General features: G+C 35.0%; 1 protein-coding gene across 1 annotated transcript; it reads left to right on the plus strand.

The window, feature by feature from the left end:
- The first annotated feature begins 5,809 nt into the window (after positions 1-5,809).
- LOC119078311 (homeobox protein ceh-13) lies at positions 5,810-6,782 on the plus strand. The gene has a single exon (XM_037185817.1). It carries the CDS (start codon positions 5,953-5,955, stop codon positions 6,643-6,645), a length of 693 nt encoding a protein of 230 aa, XP_037041712.1. The 5' UTR covers positions 5,810-5,952; the 3' UTR covers positions 6,646-6,782.
- Positions 6,783-15,827: the final 9,045 nt, after the last annotated feature.

Here is a 15,827-nt window from a genome sequence, read left to right on the forward strand (position 1 = left end):
CGAAAGTCCGCTTTTAATTTAAAGGACACAAAGGATAAATATTTGACGATTACGATTTTTAAGGAGCTTCTTTCTATATTACATTTTTCCGACAATTATTTATTTCGTATCAAGCTGTCGCAGTTCACCAAATTTATATTTATATATAATGAAAGTGTGTCCCATATAGGTATACAATAAATGTAGCGCAAACACTTGGTTGTGTGAAGTATACAAATTTCTCTACTCTAGAGACCATCATTTGGATAAAGCTTTTATACGTTCCAACAAGCAGTGGATTTCGTTACACATTTTAATGTATTTTTGTTTGTGCTAAACGATGATTCTTTCGGCTTTCGTAATTATTATCAGTGGATGAGACTATACATAAAGAGCCTTGAACGAACAACACAAAACGTTTCGGATTTTCTTGAATTGGTTAAAAATCGAAAAGTGTTTGTCTGAAGCACTTTAAATTAATGGGTCAACTTCGTTAACTTTTAAGATCATTTTTAGTGAAGCTTTTCGCTAGTCAGTTCAAGACAAAGTCGGCAAAAATATGCTTGTGTCTTACGTAGCAAAATGTGAGTTAAAACGAATGAAGTAAAAGATTGAATCACTGGATGATACTCTAAAAGAAGTTACAGTGCCGCAAATTGTCGCATATCACGTTAGTGTGAGTCGTAGAGGTTGATAGTTTCATTAAATATCATTGAAAATCATTACCATTCTCAAAAATCTAGTTTTCCAGTCTAGGGCTTCTTATGTGGAAGTTTTTGTTGGTGATTCCGGAAATTTTAAGATTCCATTATCACAAATCCATAAAAACGAGCCATCAGAACAGTCGGAGCGTTTGCTGCGACTGAGCCCCGTACAAACCCGTATATCTATTGCGTACGTGACCCTATTGCGTCTGTCACCCTACTTTGACCGTAAACCTATTGCGCCGGTTAATGTAGTTAAAGTAAAATTATTATGGAATGTGTACATCTTAGAAATTGCGCATAGCGCAATTACGAAGCCCCGTACGACGTTCCTTTCAAATGAAACAAAAATTTCAAATAGCCCTAAAATTTTAATTTATTGAGTATAAATACACATAGGGCCCTAGTACCGGCCTTAGTCCGAGGACCCAAATTTATTTTTTTTCAACTACATTCTATTCGGCCTTCGATTACCTTCTAAATTAAACAAAAATTACGACAAACGGATGAAATTTAAGCGAGTTGCATGTAAAATACACATAGGGCCCTAATACCAGCCTTAGTCCGAGGACCAAATTTATTTTTTTTCAACTACATTCTATTCGGCCTTTGATTACCCTACAAATAAAACAAAAAATACGGAAAACGGATGAAATTTGCTCGAGTTCTATGTAAAATACACATAGGGCCCTAGTAGCGGCCTTAGTCCGAGGACCCAAATTTAATTTTTTTTTCAACAACATTCTATTCGGCCTTTGATTACCTTCCAAATGAAACAAAAATTACGAAAAACGGATGAAATTTGCTCGAGTTATATGTAAAATACACATAGGGCCATAGTAGCGGCCTTAGTCCAAGGACCCAAATTTATTTTTTTTTCAACAACATTCTATTCGGTGTTCGATTATCTTTCAAATGAAACAAAAATTACGAAAAACGGATGAAATTTACTCGAGTTGTATGTAAAATACGCATAGGGCCCTAGTAGCGGCCTTAGTCCGAGGACCCAAATTTAATTTTTTTTCAACAACATTCTATTCGGCTTTTGATTACCTTCCAAATGACACAAAAATTACGAAAAACGAATGAAATTTACTTGAGTTCTATGTAAAATACACATAGGGCCCTAGTAGCTTTTCACTTCTAAGGCCCTAACTCACGGTCCACTCACCCGATTTTAAAAAACTTTTTTTTCCTGGATTGGTATTGACAATACCTATCATTTGCCGTGTCATTTACATTTCCATCGTTTATTTTGCCATAAATATCACCAAAAGACCTTAAATCACTTAGGTGGCCCTAACTCACGAAGGGCCGACCCGAATATGCCCATCTTCGAACTTAGCCTCACTGTTTTGACTATCTTTCAGGGAAAAAAAAATTTTTGAAATCGGATTTGATTTACTCAAGATATCGACGTGACGGACAGACGGACAGACGGACAGACGGACAGACGGACAGACGGACAGACGGACAGACGGACAGACGGACAGAAGGACAGAAGGACAGACGGACAGACGGACAGAAGGACAGACGGACAGACGGACAGACGGACAGACGGCCCAAATTTTTATTGCGGATTCGTCATCTATGAACATAGGCAAACACTTTGCCCTTACCGTCTGCTTCGAATTCCATCAATTACACACGGCATCGTAATCCTATAAGCCCCTTCGTACTTCGTACGGGGCTAAAAACCGATGGAAGTTAGGTAGTGCCTGAGGAGTATTTTTACAGCACTGCTTCTAGCATGAACATAGCAAATATTTGGAGACTGATGAAATTACAGTATGTACTGCGTTTCTTTAGTGACACTTGTCGATTCAGTGGTCATACTAGGAGCAGTGCTGTGGTGTACCTTATCTGCCTACCTGTATGCAGATCTATCCCTCATAGAAAGCGAACTTATGAATGTCTGTACCGGTAAACATTTTGAATCAAAATCTTGTACTTCATTTGTTTGCATCAACTTTTCACGATGTAAAAGAAAGGTCGTCGCTCAATGTTATCGTAGTTGTTAATTTGGATGGTTTCCTTTTCCCTGCAAATTTAACGCGAATATATGATCGAAATTCAACTGTAAAAGGAAACTGTTCAACTGATGCATTTTTGGGTAATTATTCAACTTTCCTTCGCTTCGCAATTTGACACGAAAACGTACCTTTTCAGCTTCCAGATAAGTCAAAACCTTTTATTATATAATAAGGTGGTGAAAGTAGTGGTTAATAGATGAAAGGTACATTTACGACATTAAAGCATCCTAAAATATCTGAAATTTCCATATCACTTTAATATCAACATAATGCTCGGTTCATAAACTGTATCTCTCGTTATATATTGAGTGTTGTATATTATCGTTTTGTAATATATTGTATACAGTCAAGGGTTAGTAAATGATTGTGTAGTCAATGATGTGATGTGTGATCGGATACAAAACACATAACGGAACATCAACGTATTATTACCCATCAAAAATCTATCTTCGTTTGAGCACAATTTATGTACTCGTCTGGTGCAAAATTGATAGGAATTTGTATGCTATACGTAAGGACGCACCGATATCGAGAGGCACTTTATGCTTATGATGATAGAGAGAATAATGTGTTTGTGTACACGTTGATACATTTTTTGTAATGTATATACGCCGAAGAAAAGCGAGCCATTGCCTTTGTGAAAATATTTACATTGAGAAATTAATCTGACATGCGTAGATAATGTTTGCGATTGCATGAGATGTTTCGAGCTAAATCAAAATCCAATTGTACACACAAGAGAAATTGGTATTCTGTTTCCCCATCATAGTAATATTAAATCGCTGCAACTTTTATAAAGTCATAAACCTGTTACAGACGGCTGTCATCTGTTATCGACAACGACAGCAAGAAGACAAGCGCTGACTGATGAGGTCTTATATAGCAAAAAGCATGTTCAAAACAAATGAAGTAAAAGATTTCTGAATTCATCTCTGTAAATCTTCAATCAAATGAAGTAATAGATCAGATAGTAAAACTGTTAATATTTTTCAAAAATGTACGACCGCAATTCCGATCACGAATGTGTTAGCTTTCAACAGAAAATACATTTGGCTGTAGTTACCAGCTCTGAGAAAAGTGAGCGGTTTAACGAAATTTTCATAAACTTCTCACGTTTCTCAAAATTGAGTTTCTCGCTTGAGGCGCTTTCATCAAATCACATTAAGCTTAAATCGTCAATGTTTTTTCAGGTGCCTCTTTTCTTTGACCAAGGGCCTTCCAAAAGTTCTCGTTGCTAATTTAGTGCTCTGCCATACAAATTGGTCATTTGTACTCTAAACTCAGTATTGAAAAATTGAAAGTCTTCTTCAATTTGCTACGGAAGATTTCTGTGCAATATAACTGCAATGTTGGTAAAACATCTCCACCATAGGGCATACAGAATGATTACAATAGAAGAAAATGATACTATTTGCCGCGCAGCGAAAAATTTTCTGATAAAATAGCAAAAGTTAGATTTTTTCATTCGAAAAAGAGTGCAGAGAGGTCACAATAGATGAAATATTAGCGTTCAAGCTCGGTGTGTTTGGGACTAAACCTACCTTGCCCGTTTCTCTTCTATATACTCATTGAAGAGTATAACCTGAAGTGAATCACAATTTGCCGATCCATGAAGCAATTGTCTTCTTCTCGTCTTTTCTACCTCTTAACACATTCATTCCTGAACCCAATACCACATCTGTATATAGAAATACAGTTAAAACAATGTTCTGATCTGATACATCTCGCAATGAGAATGGACTTTTTTACCTGTCGTCTTAAGAAAGACGCACAGGAGTTTAGAGGGTCTACGGATTATCTGTGTAAGAAAAGAAATTTTGTCCACTGATCCACCGTTCACTCAGAGTCTCAGCGTCAGTTTTTCACCATATTCAAGACTTCAACCGAGCCAGTCAAAAGTAGTATCAATGTGGATAAAGAGTACGTCTAGTACTCCACAAATTGGTACACCTTTGAAGAGTTATAGAAACAAAATGTGCAGCGATAGTTCGGAGATCTATAGGAGATAATGGCTCAGGTTTGTCTACACCAGGATTTAATATTTCGCTAAATTTTACTAAATATAATAAATTCACCAAAATTGGGTCTGGATAATGAGATGTTATATAACAAAATGCATGTTGTAACTAATGAAGTACAAGATTTTACTCACTGCACCTCCCGGAAAATGTGTCATGACTTCACTGTCCTTAACATTAAACTTCAATTCCTGGAGGTTCAGTGAGCAAAGTACGAAATTGTTTGGAACTTTATATTTTGTCGGTTGTGATTGCAGTTTTTGCCTTCTGCTGAGCCTGAAACCCTCACACACGTTAATAAATGGTTCCAAGCAATGACGTAATCTTCTATTCGCTAAGTCTGATGAAAAAATTTTAGATCAAAAGAAAGTAGCAGATTCGATAGGTATGTCTGTGAAACGTAAATTGCACAATACGAATAATTAACGAAAAATTCGATATGAACAGGAAATGAATTCTTATTCATTACAATTGATGGTTCTACTCACACAATATTAATTCGATCCCACAACATCAGATCAAAATTCGCAAGTCATCGTCAGGATAAACGTAACAACAAAAATTATTGCACAAAATCGTATAAACTGTTGTTCCATTGAACGACTATACACAAAAAAAATGTTAACTTAAACATACATTTAAAATAAGCCCAGACAAAGCGGCGACTTGATGGCTTCACGCTTAAACATTTAACAATTTATTAAAAAGTGATACCTCTTGAGAGTAGGATTTGAAAAACTATCGTTGGTAGGGTCTTTTGTGTAACATTGTCCGTATGGATGTGTGTGTTTGCGTATAGTAACCACTTAAGGGATACGTTGTATATATACACAATTCTGCATCAACGAAATGCATTAAATAAAATGAATGAATGGATGAAAGGGCGGAGTTCTGATCCTGTTAAATAAAATTACAATAATAGAGAGTAAACACTACCCGAAGAATACACAATAAGTAGCCCTTGTGTGTAAAAAATTAAACACTTTTGAATACATAACAACGAGAGGGATATTATGGTATATATACATGAGGTGAAACGTCCTTTACGTTTAGTACCGATTTTGAAATTGATACAGCAAGTCTGGTTCGTTCTAATTTTGGATGGTTTTTGGTGTGCATATTGTATTGAAGTGCAGTTATCTTTGATCAAATTTCGACAAGATTCAGTTTTTGGATTATAACTTTCGAAGCGGATCGAAAAGTGCTTAAATATCGACAATGTCTCGATCATTTTTTATGGATTCATTACTCAACGACAAACCGATCAGCAAAAGTGCTTTTACCAACTCACAAATGGACGGTTTTCCGATGGTCCCGTATCCAGCATGCTACGTGGGCAGTTACTTCTTTTCGCTGGGAATACAACAACAGCAGCAACAACAGCATCATCAAATGTTCAATCAACAAAAAAGTCTTTCGCCATCGGTTATCACATTGGGAAAACGAAAGTCTCCACCACTGACACCGCCATTGGAGCTCGATTATTATTCACCGCAAGGCAATGCTACAACATCACTCTATGACGAATTAGCAGCTAAAAAAATGAAAATGTCTCCACCACCATCACCCCCGGGTTCCGTATCCGATTTTTCCGATTCGAGCAAGAGAATACGAACCGCCTTCACATCCACACAATTACTGGATTTGGAAAGAGAGTTCTCGATGAGCCAGTACTTGACACGGTTGCGTCGCATCGAAATCGCAAATAACCTGAAGTTGTCCGAGAAGCAGGTCAAGATTTGGTTCCAGAATCGACGAGTGAAACAGAAGAAGGGAGATAGCAGTCCGAATCAACATTACGGAATAGTGGAAGAAAAATCGATTAATCGAAGTCATTGTTGTTGTAAGAATAGTTATGTGAATAATTGCCGAGGCAATGATTGTGTTCAGAATCAGATAAATCATTCGTGATGAGTGTTCAGTACAAAAAGAAAATCTCCCGTTTTGTTGTAAATAGTTTCTTGATTTCGTACTTGTTTTAAATAAGATTTGGTTATATCGTATCAAGTAAAAAGAAATTTATGTAAAGAATGAGCAGAGAATAAAAATTGCAGAAAATTCAAATTTATTATGTTTTTCAACTCAAAAGGTTCGTTTCACATCGATGTCTTTTTATCAACTACAATCACCGCCGTCGCTATGTACATTTACTGCATATCGTACACAATAACTCGACCTATTTCATACTGAATTTCAATCAGGTCACTCTTAACATTCATTATCCATTATCTTTTTGTCAAAAAGATGCACAAAAAACTTATGAATTTTTACAATTTTATGAAAAGTAACATTTCAGTTCACACCAGCGGGAGTCAGTTAAAAAAGGCAAACGTTAAACGATTTTGTATTGTCCGATTTCATGGCTTTACCTAGCAGAGTTATACAATTGTAGCATATTGAATGAATTAACTACTTGATCTTGGAGAAATTCACCTAGTAGTACCTGTTTTGTGTGTGCAACCTAAGAAATATTACATACAAAATATGAAAAATAGAAGAACGTGTAAGTATAATGGCATTGATAAAGAAAAACAGCAAGCAATGGAACCCTGAATGCAATAATTTTGAGGATGTTTTGCTTTTGGAATGGCAGAAGATCAATAATTCGAATAAATAGTGGTAAATTACCACTGGTAAGTATAAAGAAATGAAAATGCACAATCATTCAAATAGTGAAAGCGAAAATGATCGACGGGAGGTATATAGTACCGACAACGAAAATGTTTACTCAGATTATGTTATCCTCCTGTTAAGGTATAGACTCTGAGGTCTTTCAATTAATTAACGGTTAAAGAGTCAGCGTTTTTAGTGGTGTAATAAAAATCTAAAGCAACTGCATTTATAATGTTCCGCTCATGTAGGACGGACATGTTAGAGATAAATGACATATCCGGCATTTTAGAAAATTCTAAGAAATGTCAATGTATGATCTGTTAGGTATAGTAAGACGAGCCCCAAATTCGATTTGGTTCACTTGTTGGTTCATGAACTATGATCTATAGTTCTTCCTATATTTGACTATTACAGAGCTCCACTGAATTTTATCTTGTGCGACCTGTATCGTTAATGGTCACATGTAATGTTGAGTTTTCTTTGCAGAAAATTCAGTAATAAGTTCACATTCGGAACCACGAAATATCCTGAGTGCGCGTAAATGTTAAAATTAATTATTAGAATTTATTGCGAGCATCAACATCTCTTCCGAGGAGACTCAGACTCCTCGGGATAGTCTTACACTGTGTCACAATGGCATAAAGATTGGATTCAGGTTCAAACAGATTCAAGGATGGTCTGTCTTTTGGTAAGTTATGAGTTGTGGTACAACGTATTTCTTATCGTACCGACTTCCTGGGTATCAAGTTTTTTGCAGTTGCAATTTGTGACAACTTAGCTACTGAATGGCACATAGCTCGTTACAAGGAATTCGATAGATTCACTAGGAAACAAACTTTTTTTTTTGAAATGCTCGGAAATAGTGGAATGGTCTGGTCAGGTTATTCTTCTAGTTTTCATTGAAACGACTGTTTCAAAAACCAAGAAAGGAACAACAAACCAAAATCTTTACATAAAAAACAATAAATCCCGTTAATATTCATCCGGTTTGGAGAAGTCCTTCTTTAAGTTCCTCAACAGGCCACATCAACAGCAAATGTCATATATTGCCTTGTGTTGTTATTAATGAAGTAAAAGGTGGCAAGCAAACAGTTTTACTATCTGATCTATTACTTCATTTGATCGAAGATTTTTAGAGATTGATTTCATAAATCTTTTACTTCATTTGTTTTAAACATGCTTTTTTCTATAAAAGACCGCATTAGGCCGAGCTTGTCGTTTATTATTACTGTCGTTGTCGATAACAGATGACAGCAGTCTGGAACAGGTTAAAATCACAAGACAGCAGAACCAAATTAGCAGACTGCGGTTGTAATGCAATCCATTTGTAAAAGATTTGAGGAAAACTCTGAACTGGCGCGACGGGTACGATCAGAAAAAGCTTGAAATGCATTGCGGTGGATACTTGTATATAATTGTCAATGGCAGAGTCTAATTTGGTAGTATAGTATCGTGAAGTGTTGAAATCAATCTTAAGGTCATCAGTAAAACGTTATTACTCTTTACTACCTGGTAGCGAAGTAGTGCGAATTAATAAAAAAAAAGGTTTTGGGGTATTCTCGGTATATTCGATGAACTTTGGTCATCCACTAGACTTTTTTGTCAATAAAACTGTGTTCAATCTGATTTCATTAATTATTTGCTCAACGCTCTCATCCAAAAGTTAAGTTTCATCTTCTTTTTTTAATGTAAGTCATTTGAGGCATACCGTTCTTGTTTCATAAAAAAATAGTTTGAGGTAGGAACGTCTAGTCTAGATACTGCAAAGTTTTATGTACACAGAATGTTTTATTTTGTTATCTGACTTTAAAACGCCGAGGGTACGTCCTGTATACCATTTGAAAATGTAAATCTAGAAATTATGTTTTTTTGACATCCCCATTGAAAATGGACGTATCAATTTAGAGAACCTAACATAAAATCAGTCAGTGTACACAGTGAGTTAATTTGATAATTTTAGTACACATGTACCCTCATCAAACACAGGTGATGAAAAATATTCGAATCCTACCTGAAATGTCGATTATTAAAAATCAATTTCTTTGATCACGCGAACCATGTGGGTAACTGTGCTTCGTGCTCTAAATTCGTACACTATGAGAGACGAGTAAACATAAATTTCGAATAAAAATGCAATTCCACAATTTCATGCCTATTGAAGAGCGAACAACAAAAATTAAGGTTTGCTAATGTAGGTAGTCGAATCAAACATTTTTCTTCAGTTTTTTAACAACAAAATGTATATTTTGACAAACAATAGATGCGGCATCGATCATAGTGATACCATAGCAAATAAAAAATATTTAAAAAATTGTAGAAATGCTGAAAATGCATCAATGAATGAACGAATCAATGAATGAATGAAGAATGCTCACACTATACTACCATGTACAGTTTTGGTATGGTCCATTGAAGACGTATTCAAACTGTATGCTTATTTAGTTTTCATTCAGTCATACTACAAAGAATCACTTCAATATATTCTTAAATTCGTGTAGTAGGTACATTACATTGCCCAGTGAATGTTTAAAAAAAATTGAATTTGTGTGTTGAATTTATGCACTTTTTTGATTTCAACTTCGTTTTTTTTATTTCATTCTTCGTCAATGAATGGATAACACAATGACATGTTCACTTTTTTGTTGTTGATCGATATTTATTTGCTGGTATATACGATCCATAATACGACATGAATGTATGTATATATCCATTATTATCGTTTACCTCCCGATATATATATCGGGTGATTGTTGAATGAATGATTTTTCCAAGTGGGTCCTTCAGTGAACCGTATACAACACAAAAATTACATAATAAAAGACTATTCACACATTATACGAATTAAGCAGCATTTTTCACAATGTGTTCGGTTATATAATGACAAATTTGCTTTAAAAACATTCCTTTTCTTCGTCGTCGTCGATATAATATGTACGGAATCGAACGTTTGGTATTTTTATTCGATTAGGTCGGAGAGGATAACAAACGTTTTAAACACAAACACAAATTGTGAAGTCATAAATTATATGCGTGTTTGTGAAAAGGATAAATAGGGGACAATATTACTTAAGAGGTGCCCATTGAAATTGATATTCATTCATTATGTAAACTCAGAGCGAAATTTCTGAGGTTTATCGATTCAACAACATAAATACAATACCATCGTCGACTCAAAATGTAAATATGGTCCCGTGTTTTCGTATAATTATGCCAGAGTCACGATTGAATTTTAAATTAAAAATCGTTGAATGGAAATCAAATAATTCACATAGCCGGTTTCGAATCCGAAACGTTTAATATCACTCTCTCTAAAGCCATTCCGGTCTGTGAATAATTTCCCAAATTTTTCCAAAATATTTTGGATATTTTATCATTGTTCGTTAAAAGTGGATGATCATCGCACATATGTTTAATCAGTCTAATGAAGTGTTTAATGGGAATGAGATATAATTCGTTGCAGTTTGATGATTATACATGAATTGTGTGTTTTGATAATTTGATGCATATGTAGCGGAGAGAGGGTGTATCAATTTGAACGGAGTTTTTTTTCTTCCGGCTGAATGAACAATATACTGAAAAATATAAACATTTGGTGTGGTGTAAGATTAATTGGGTCCTCTTTTCGAATTCCATTTACGAACTAATGGGATGATGTGCTCATAAGAAATTGTTTCTGTTTATTTGATGGTGTTTTTCGTTTTGGTAGATAGAAGGTGAATAAGCGCAGTTTGTTCAATCGTAGTGATGAATCGAAAGAAAAATCTCTTCGCTCGTGATGCCTACAATCCCTTTTAGTAGAAATGAATCATTTCAATTGGTTCTACGACGTCTTGGACTGGGATTCTACGCATTCTAACAAATTTAAGTGCTGTCTATTATTGCCCAGTCCCAGGCCATTCCTGAGTAGAATACATTTTTTCCATCCGACACAAAGTTTAGCGTCACGTACAAACAGAAATATCAAAATATTGTTCACAAGTTTCAAGTCTAGAATATCATATTTAACGTTTTAGAAACGGTAAGCGCATCGCAACCAAATCGTTAATTCTGTTACTTCATATCTGTGAAATATCTCATAGTGTTTGATTCTATTACTTCAATTGTTTTAACACACATTCTGGTATGAAAACACTGCCATAGATCATAGTTCATTTTTGTCAGGATAATTGGGACAATTTTTGTGACCATTTCGTAAAATTAGGAATTTGAGTCTTGTGCCCGACTACCTGTAATTGTAGCGATCGTGATCGTATGATTGTATGATCACCAATTTTTGAATTTAAACTGTTACAGATGGCATGCATATGACCAGTATTATAGTCTGGTATATTACGTCCATTGATCAAAGTATTTTTAGTCAGTTGATTCCAAATCTTGTACTTCAATTTTTTAACATCCATTTTACTGTATAAAGTACCATATTACCCCGAGCTTGTCATTATATTTGTAGTCGTTATTGATAACAGATGAATAGCCGTATGTGACAGGTTCAACGGGTTGCATGAAAAATCGCGCCCACTTGAAAATTATTGTTCCCATTTGAATTAAGTTAGCAGTGTTCATTTATTTGACTTCCAAAAAATGAACCGCTCTTACCTGAAAGGCAGTCTGTGCAACAAATTTCCAAACAAATACGTAACGTTATTTAAATCTGTTGATTCTTATGTATATGTACTGTCTTATCGTAATTATTTAATACAAAATATTGTACTTCATTAGTTTTAACATATGAGAAAAACCGTCGAAAAAATTAAGCGTTTACCTCTACAGTCGAGGAAATTTAGATTTCGGGTTTTCCAAAGGTATTAATCTTATTTAACCCACACTTTATCCCACAACAATGGAATCCACAAATTTAAATTTAGTTAACACAACGGTCACAATGACGGCGCTGCAGTCACGATTTCAAAATGTGATATAGGGTGGATAAACTAAATTTTGGTTTTGGTTACATTTTCTCTTGGTTTTTAATTATTACATCAGGCTTCTAAATTAAGAGTACCTTTATGCAATATAAACCGTTTGAGTTTGAAAAAAGATGTTTTGTATCAGTGAACGATATAGGAAAGCGTTCAGTACGTCTCAACATACAAAAGAACGTAAAATATAATTGTACATTTAGCCACCCTACGTCCGTCATCGCTTCTATTGTCTTCAAAAACATATTGTGTGCTTGTCATGATATGTATCAGACGTTTGTTTATTTATGTGTCTCATCTAAAATGCTGGCCAGCAAAATTTTGATCATTAAATTCAACGGCAAAATTGATCAAAATGTTAAAATAATTGTGAATAATAGTGAAGTTAATGTGGTTTTGTTTTCTCTTCATAAAGGAATTTGCATCAGTTCGATGTAAAGTGCGGAGCACCATTAGAAAAAAAAACTTGTCGCTGAAGAATGATCAAAAAGTTGCTGGACGCAATAGCTTCAACTAATGCTTTGCAGGATATAGAATCAAAATTAGAGAAACACCAAGAGCCGTCCATTTGAAATCTTCATCATCATCATTTCAACTAAAGGTTTTTTTTTAACGAAACGGAAGTTCGCTCGCAGATTCGGATCGGAACATCTCATTCGTTTTCGCTAAAGCTCGTAGCCGTCATTAATCATGATTCCCATGAAGAATCGCCAAAAATAAAAAATTGGCAAGGGATGAAGAAACGCCGGCAAAAACAAAGATTGATAAATTTGTCTTTGTTGCGTTTCTTCACACTTTGGCGATTCTTCGTGGTGATTAAACAAATCCTTGGAAATGTATCCTTTTACGAAATTTATCTAAAAGGCGTTATTTGTTCGAAGCTAGTGAATCTATCCTTTTATAAAAGTTACGAAAAGCTGCCTGGTTCGATCCTAAGGAAACTCTTATTTTACGTCAGGTAACGGCATCTTGTTCGATCCTAGGGAATTCATACTTTAACGAAAGATCCCGAGGACACTATCATTTTACGAAAGATAATGTAGAGACATTTCAAAAACGTATTTTTACACTTTGGCGTTTCCTCACACTCTGGCGATTTTTCTCTTCACACTCTATCGATTTTTCTTGGCAATTCATCATTATGGTTGATTTGTTAAATCAACAAGAAAAATCGCCATAATGTGAAGAAAAACCAAGAAATATCGCCAAAGAGTAAAGAAACTCCAAGGATCATAGAGAATTGAAAATTTGTCTTTATGGCGTTTCTTCACACTTCTGAGACTTTTCTTGATGATTTAACAAATCAACTAAATATGATGAATTGTCAAGAAAAATCGCCAAAGTGTGAAGAAACTCCAAAATATGACAAATCGCCAAATAATACAATATTGTCGATTTGACTATAACTTTTATTTAGAAAAAGATTGTACGGGACAGTATGTACTGCATATCATATAATTCCTCTCTCTTGTGTTTATCTGTGTTCTACGAAGCCAAAATATAATTTCGGACTACAAGTAAACCGTCTCGACTGCCCAGTAGTTATTTTCCTAAGTTCCTAATGAGTGCAAAAAGGCTATTTCAACATTAGTTAGGAGAGCATAATTTTTATGTGAATGTTTCTGAGGTTTTCCATCTTAATATTTTCATGAAGTTACAAATAATCCACAGAAAATTTTATTACCCTAGAACGAGGTCGGAAATCAAATAAATCAAATAGAAAACAGACTTGGAAATTGTTATTTTGTCTAAAAGTTGATATTAAAATTCTTTGGAAATCGTAAATCGCATAATTCCATGAGCAGGCATCTCAGGATTATAAATCAGGAACTTTGAAGTTCGTCATATATTCATATTCTTATCTTATTCCTGACCAGATTCTGTTTTCATGATTGAGCTCAATCATGAGCTTCACTTATACAAAGAGTTGAATTTATTTCCTATGCCAAATTGTAATTTGGCGAAAATAATGTTCCGAATCTGCGTTTCGTTTAAAAAAAAGCCTTTAGTTGAAATGATGATTGTGTTCAAATGGACGGCTCTTGGTGTTTCTCTAATTTTTATTCTATATCCTGCAAAGCATTAATTGTAGCTACTGCGTCCAGCAACTTTTTGATCATTCTTCAGCGACAAGTTTTTTTTTCTAATGGTGTTCCGCACTTTACATCGAACTGATGCAAATTCCTTTATGAAGAGAAAACAAAACCACATTAACTTCACTATTATTCACAATTATTTTAACATTTAGATCAATTTGGCCGTTGAATTTAATGATCAAAATTTTGCTGGCCAGCATTTTAGATGAGACACATAAATAAACAAACGTCTGATACATATCATGACAAGCACACAATATGTTTTTGAAGACAATAGAAGCGATGACGGACGTAGGGTGGCTAAATGTACAATTATATTTTACGTTCTTTTGTATGTTGAGACGTACTGAACGCTTTCCTATATCGTTCACTGATACAAAACATCTTTTTTCAAACTCAAACGGTTTATATTGTATAAATTTACTCTTAATTTAGAAGCCTAATATAATAATTAAAAACCAAGAGAAAATGTAACCAAAACCAAAATTTAGTTTATCCACCCTATATCACATTTTGAAATCGTGACTGCAGCGCCGTCATTGTGACCGTTGTGTTAACTAAATTTAAATTTGTGGATTCCATTGTTGTGGGATAAAGTGTGGGTTAAATAAGATTAATACCTTTGGAAAACCCGAAATCTAAATTTCCTCGACTGTAAGCCTAGTCATTTGAGAGAAAACCGTTTCGTGCCCTGGAACACCTAACTAAAATTTGATCATGATCGTATGTGTTGCAATTAGATTTTTAGACCCGTACGAAGTACTGGGGTCTTATAGGTTTACGCATACGTTTGTAACACGTCGAATTGGACTCCCTGAGTAAGGGGAAACCTATTGTGGTTGTCTAGAGATGCCAAATCCGCGAAAAAAAAAATGTCCGTCTGTCCGTCTGTCCGTCTGCACGATAACTTGAGTAAAACGCATCCGATTTTGAAAATTCTTTTTTTTCCCGTTTGGTAATGTCAAAAGACAGGCTAAGTTCGAAGATGAGTGATTTTGGATCGACCCCTCCCGAGCTGTGGCCCAATAAGTGCTTTACGGTTTTTCGAAGATATCTCCGGACATTTAAACGTTAAACTTGTAAGTGATACGTCAAATAAAAGGTATTTACAATACCGATCGACAAAAAAAAAGTTTATGGAAATCGGATGACCGACTCGTGAGTTAGACCCCTTGGTGTGGAACAGGCACAGGGCGGCAAGCAGTTTTTGCTTGTAGGTCGGCCACATTTGAACATATTTCGTCTGTTTTAGCTTTATTAGATAGGTATTGACCGTACCAATCAGGGAAAAATTTTTTTATGAAATTATGTTCTCCGGAGCGTGAGCTAGGTCTCTTGGAGTGAGCTCTTATCTGGCTACTCGGAAGTACAGTGAACGTGGTGTATTTTGACAATATCTCGAGTAAATTTTGACCGAATTTCATGAATTTTTTTTTGTTTGAAAGGTATTAACGAATGTAAAGCG

The sequence above is a fragment of the Bradysia coprophila genome, unplaced genomic scaffold (genome assembly GCF_014529535.1).
Source record: "Bradysia coprophila strain Holo2 unplaced genomic scaffold, BU_Bcop_v1 contig_248, whole genome shotgun sequence".
NCBI classification, from domain to species: domain Eukaryota; kingdom Metazoa; phylum Arthropoda; class Insecta; order Diptera; family Sciaridae; genus Bradysia; species Bradysia coprophila.

Excerpts from the sequence above, each read along its gene's own strand:
- LOC119078311 (XM_037185817.1), top strand. The coding sequence starts at position 5,953 with ATGTCTCGATCATTTTTTATGGATTCATTACTCAACGACAAACCGATC.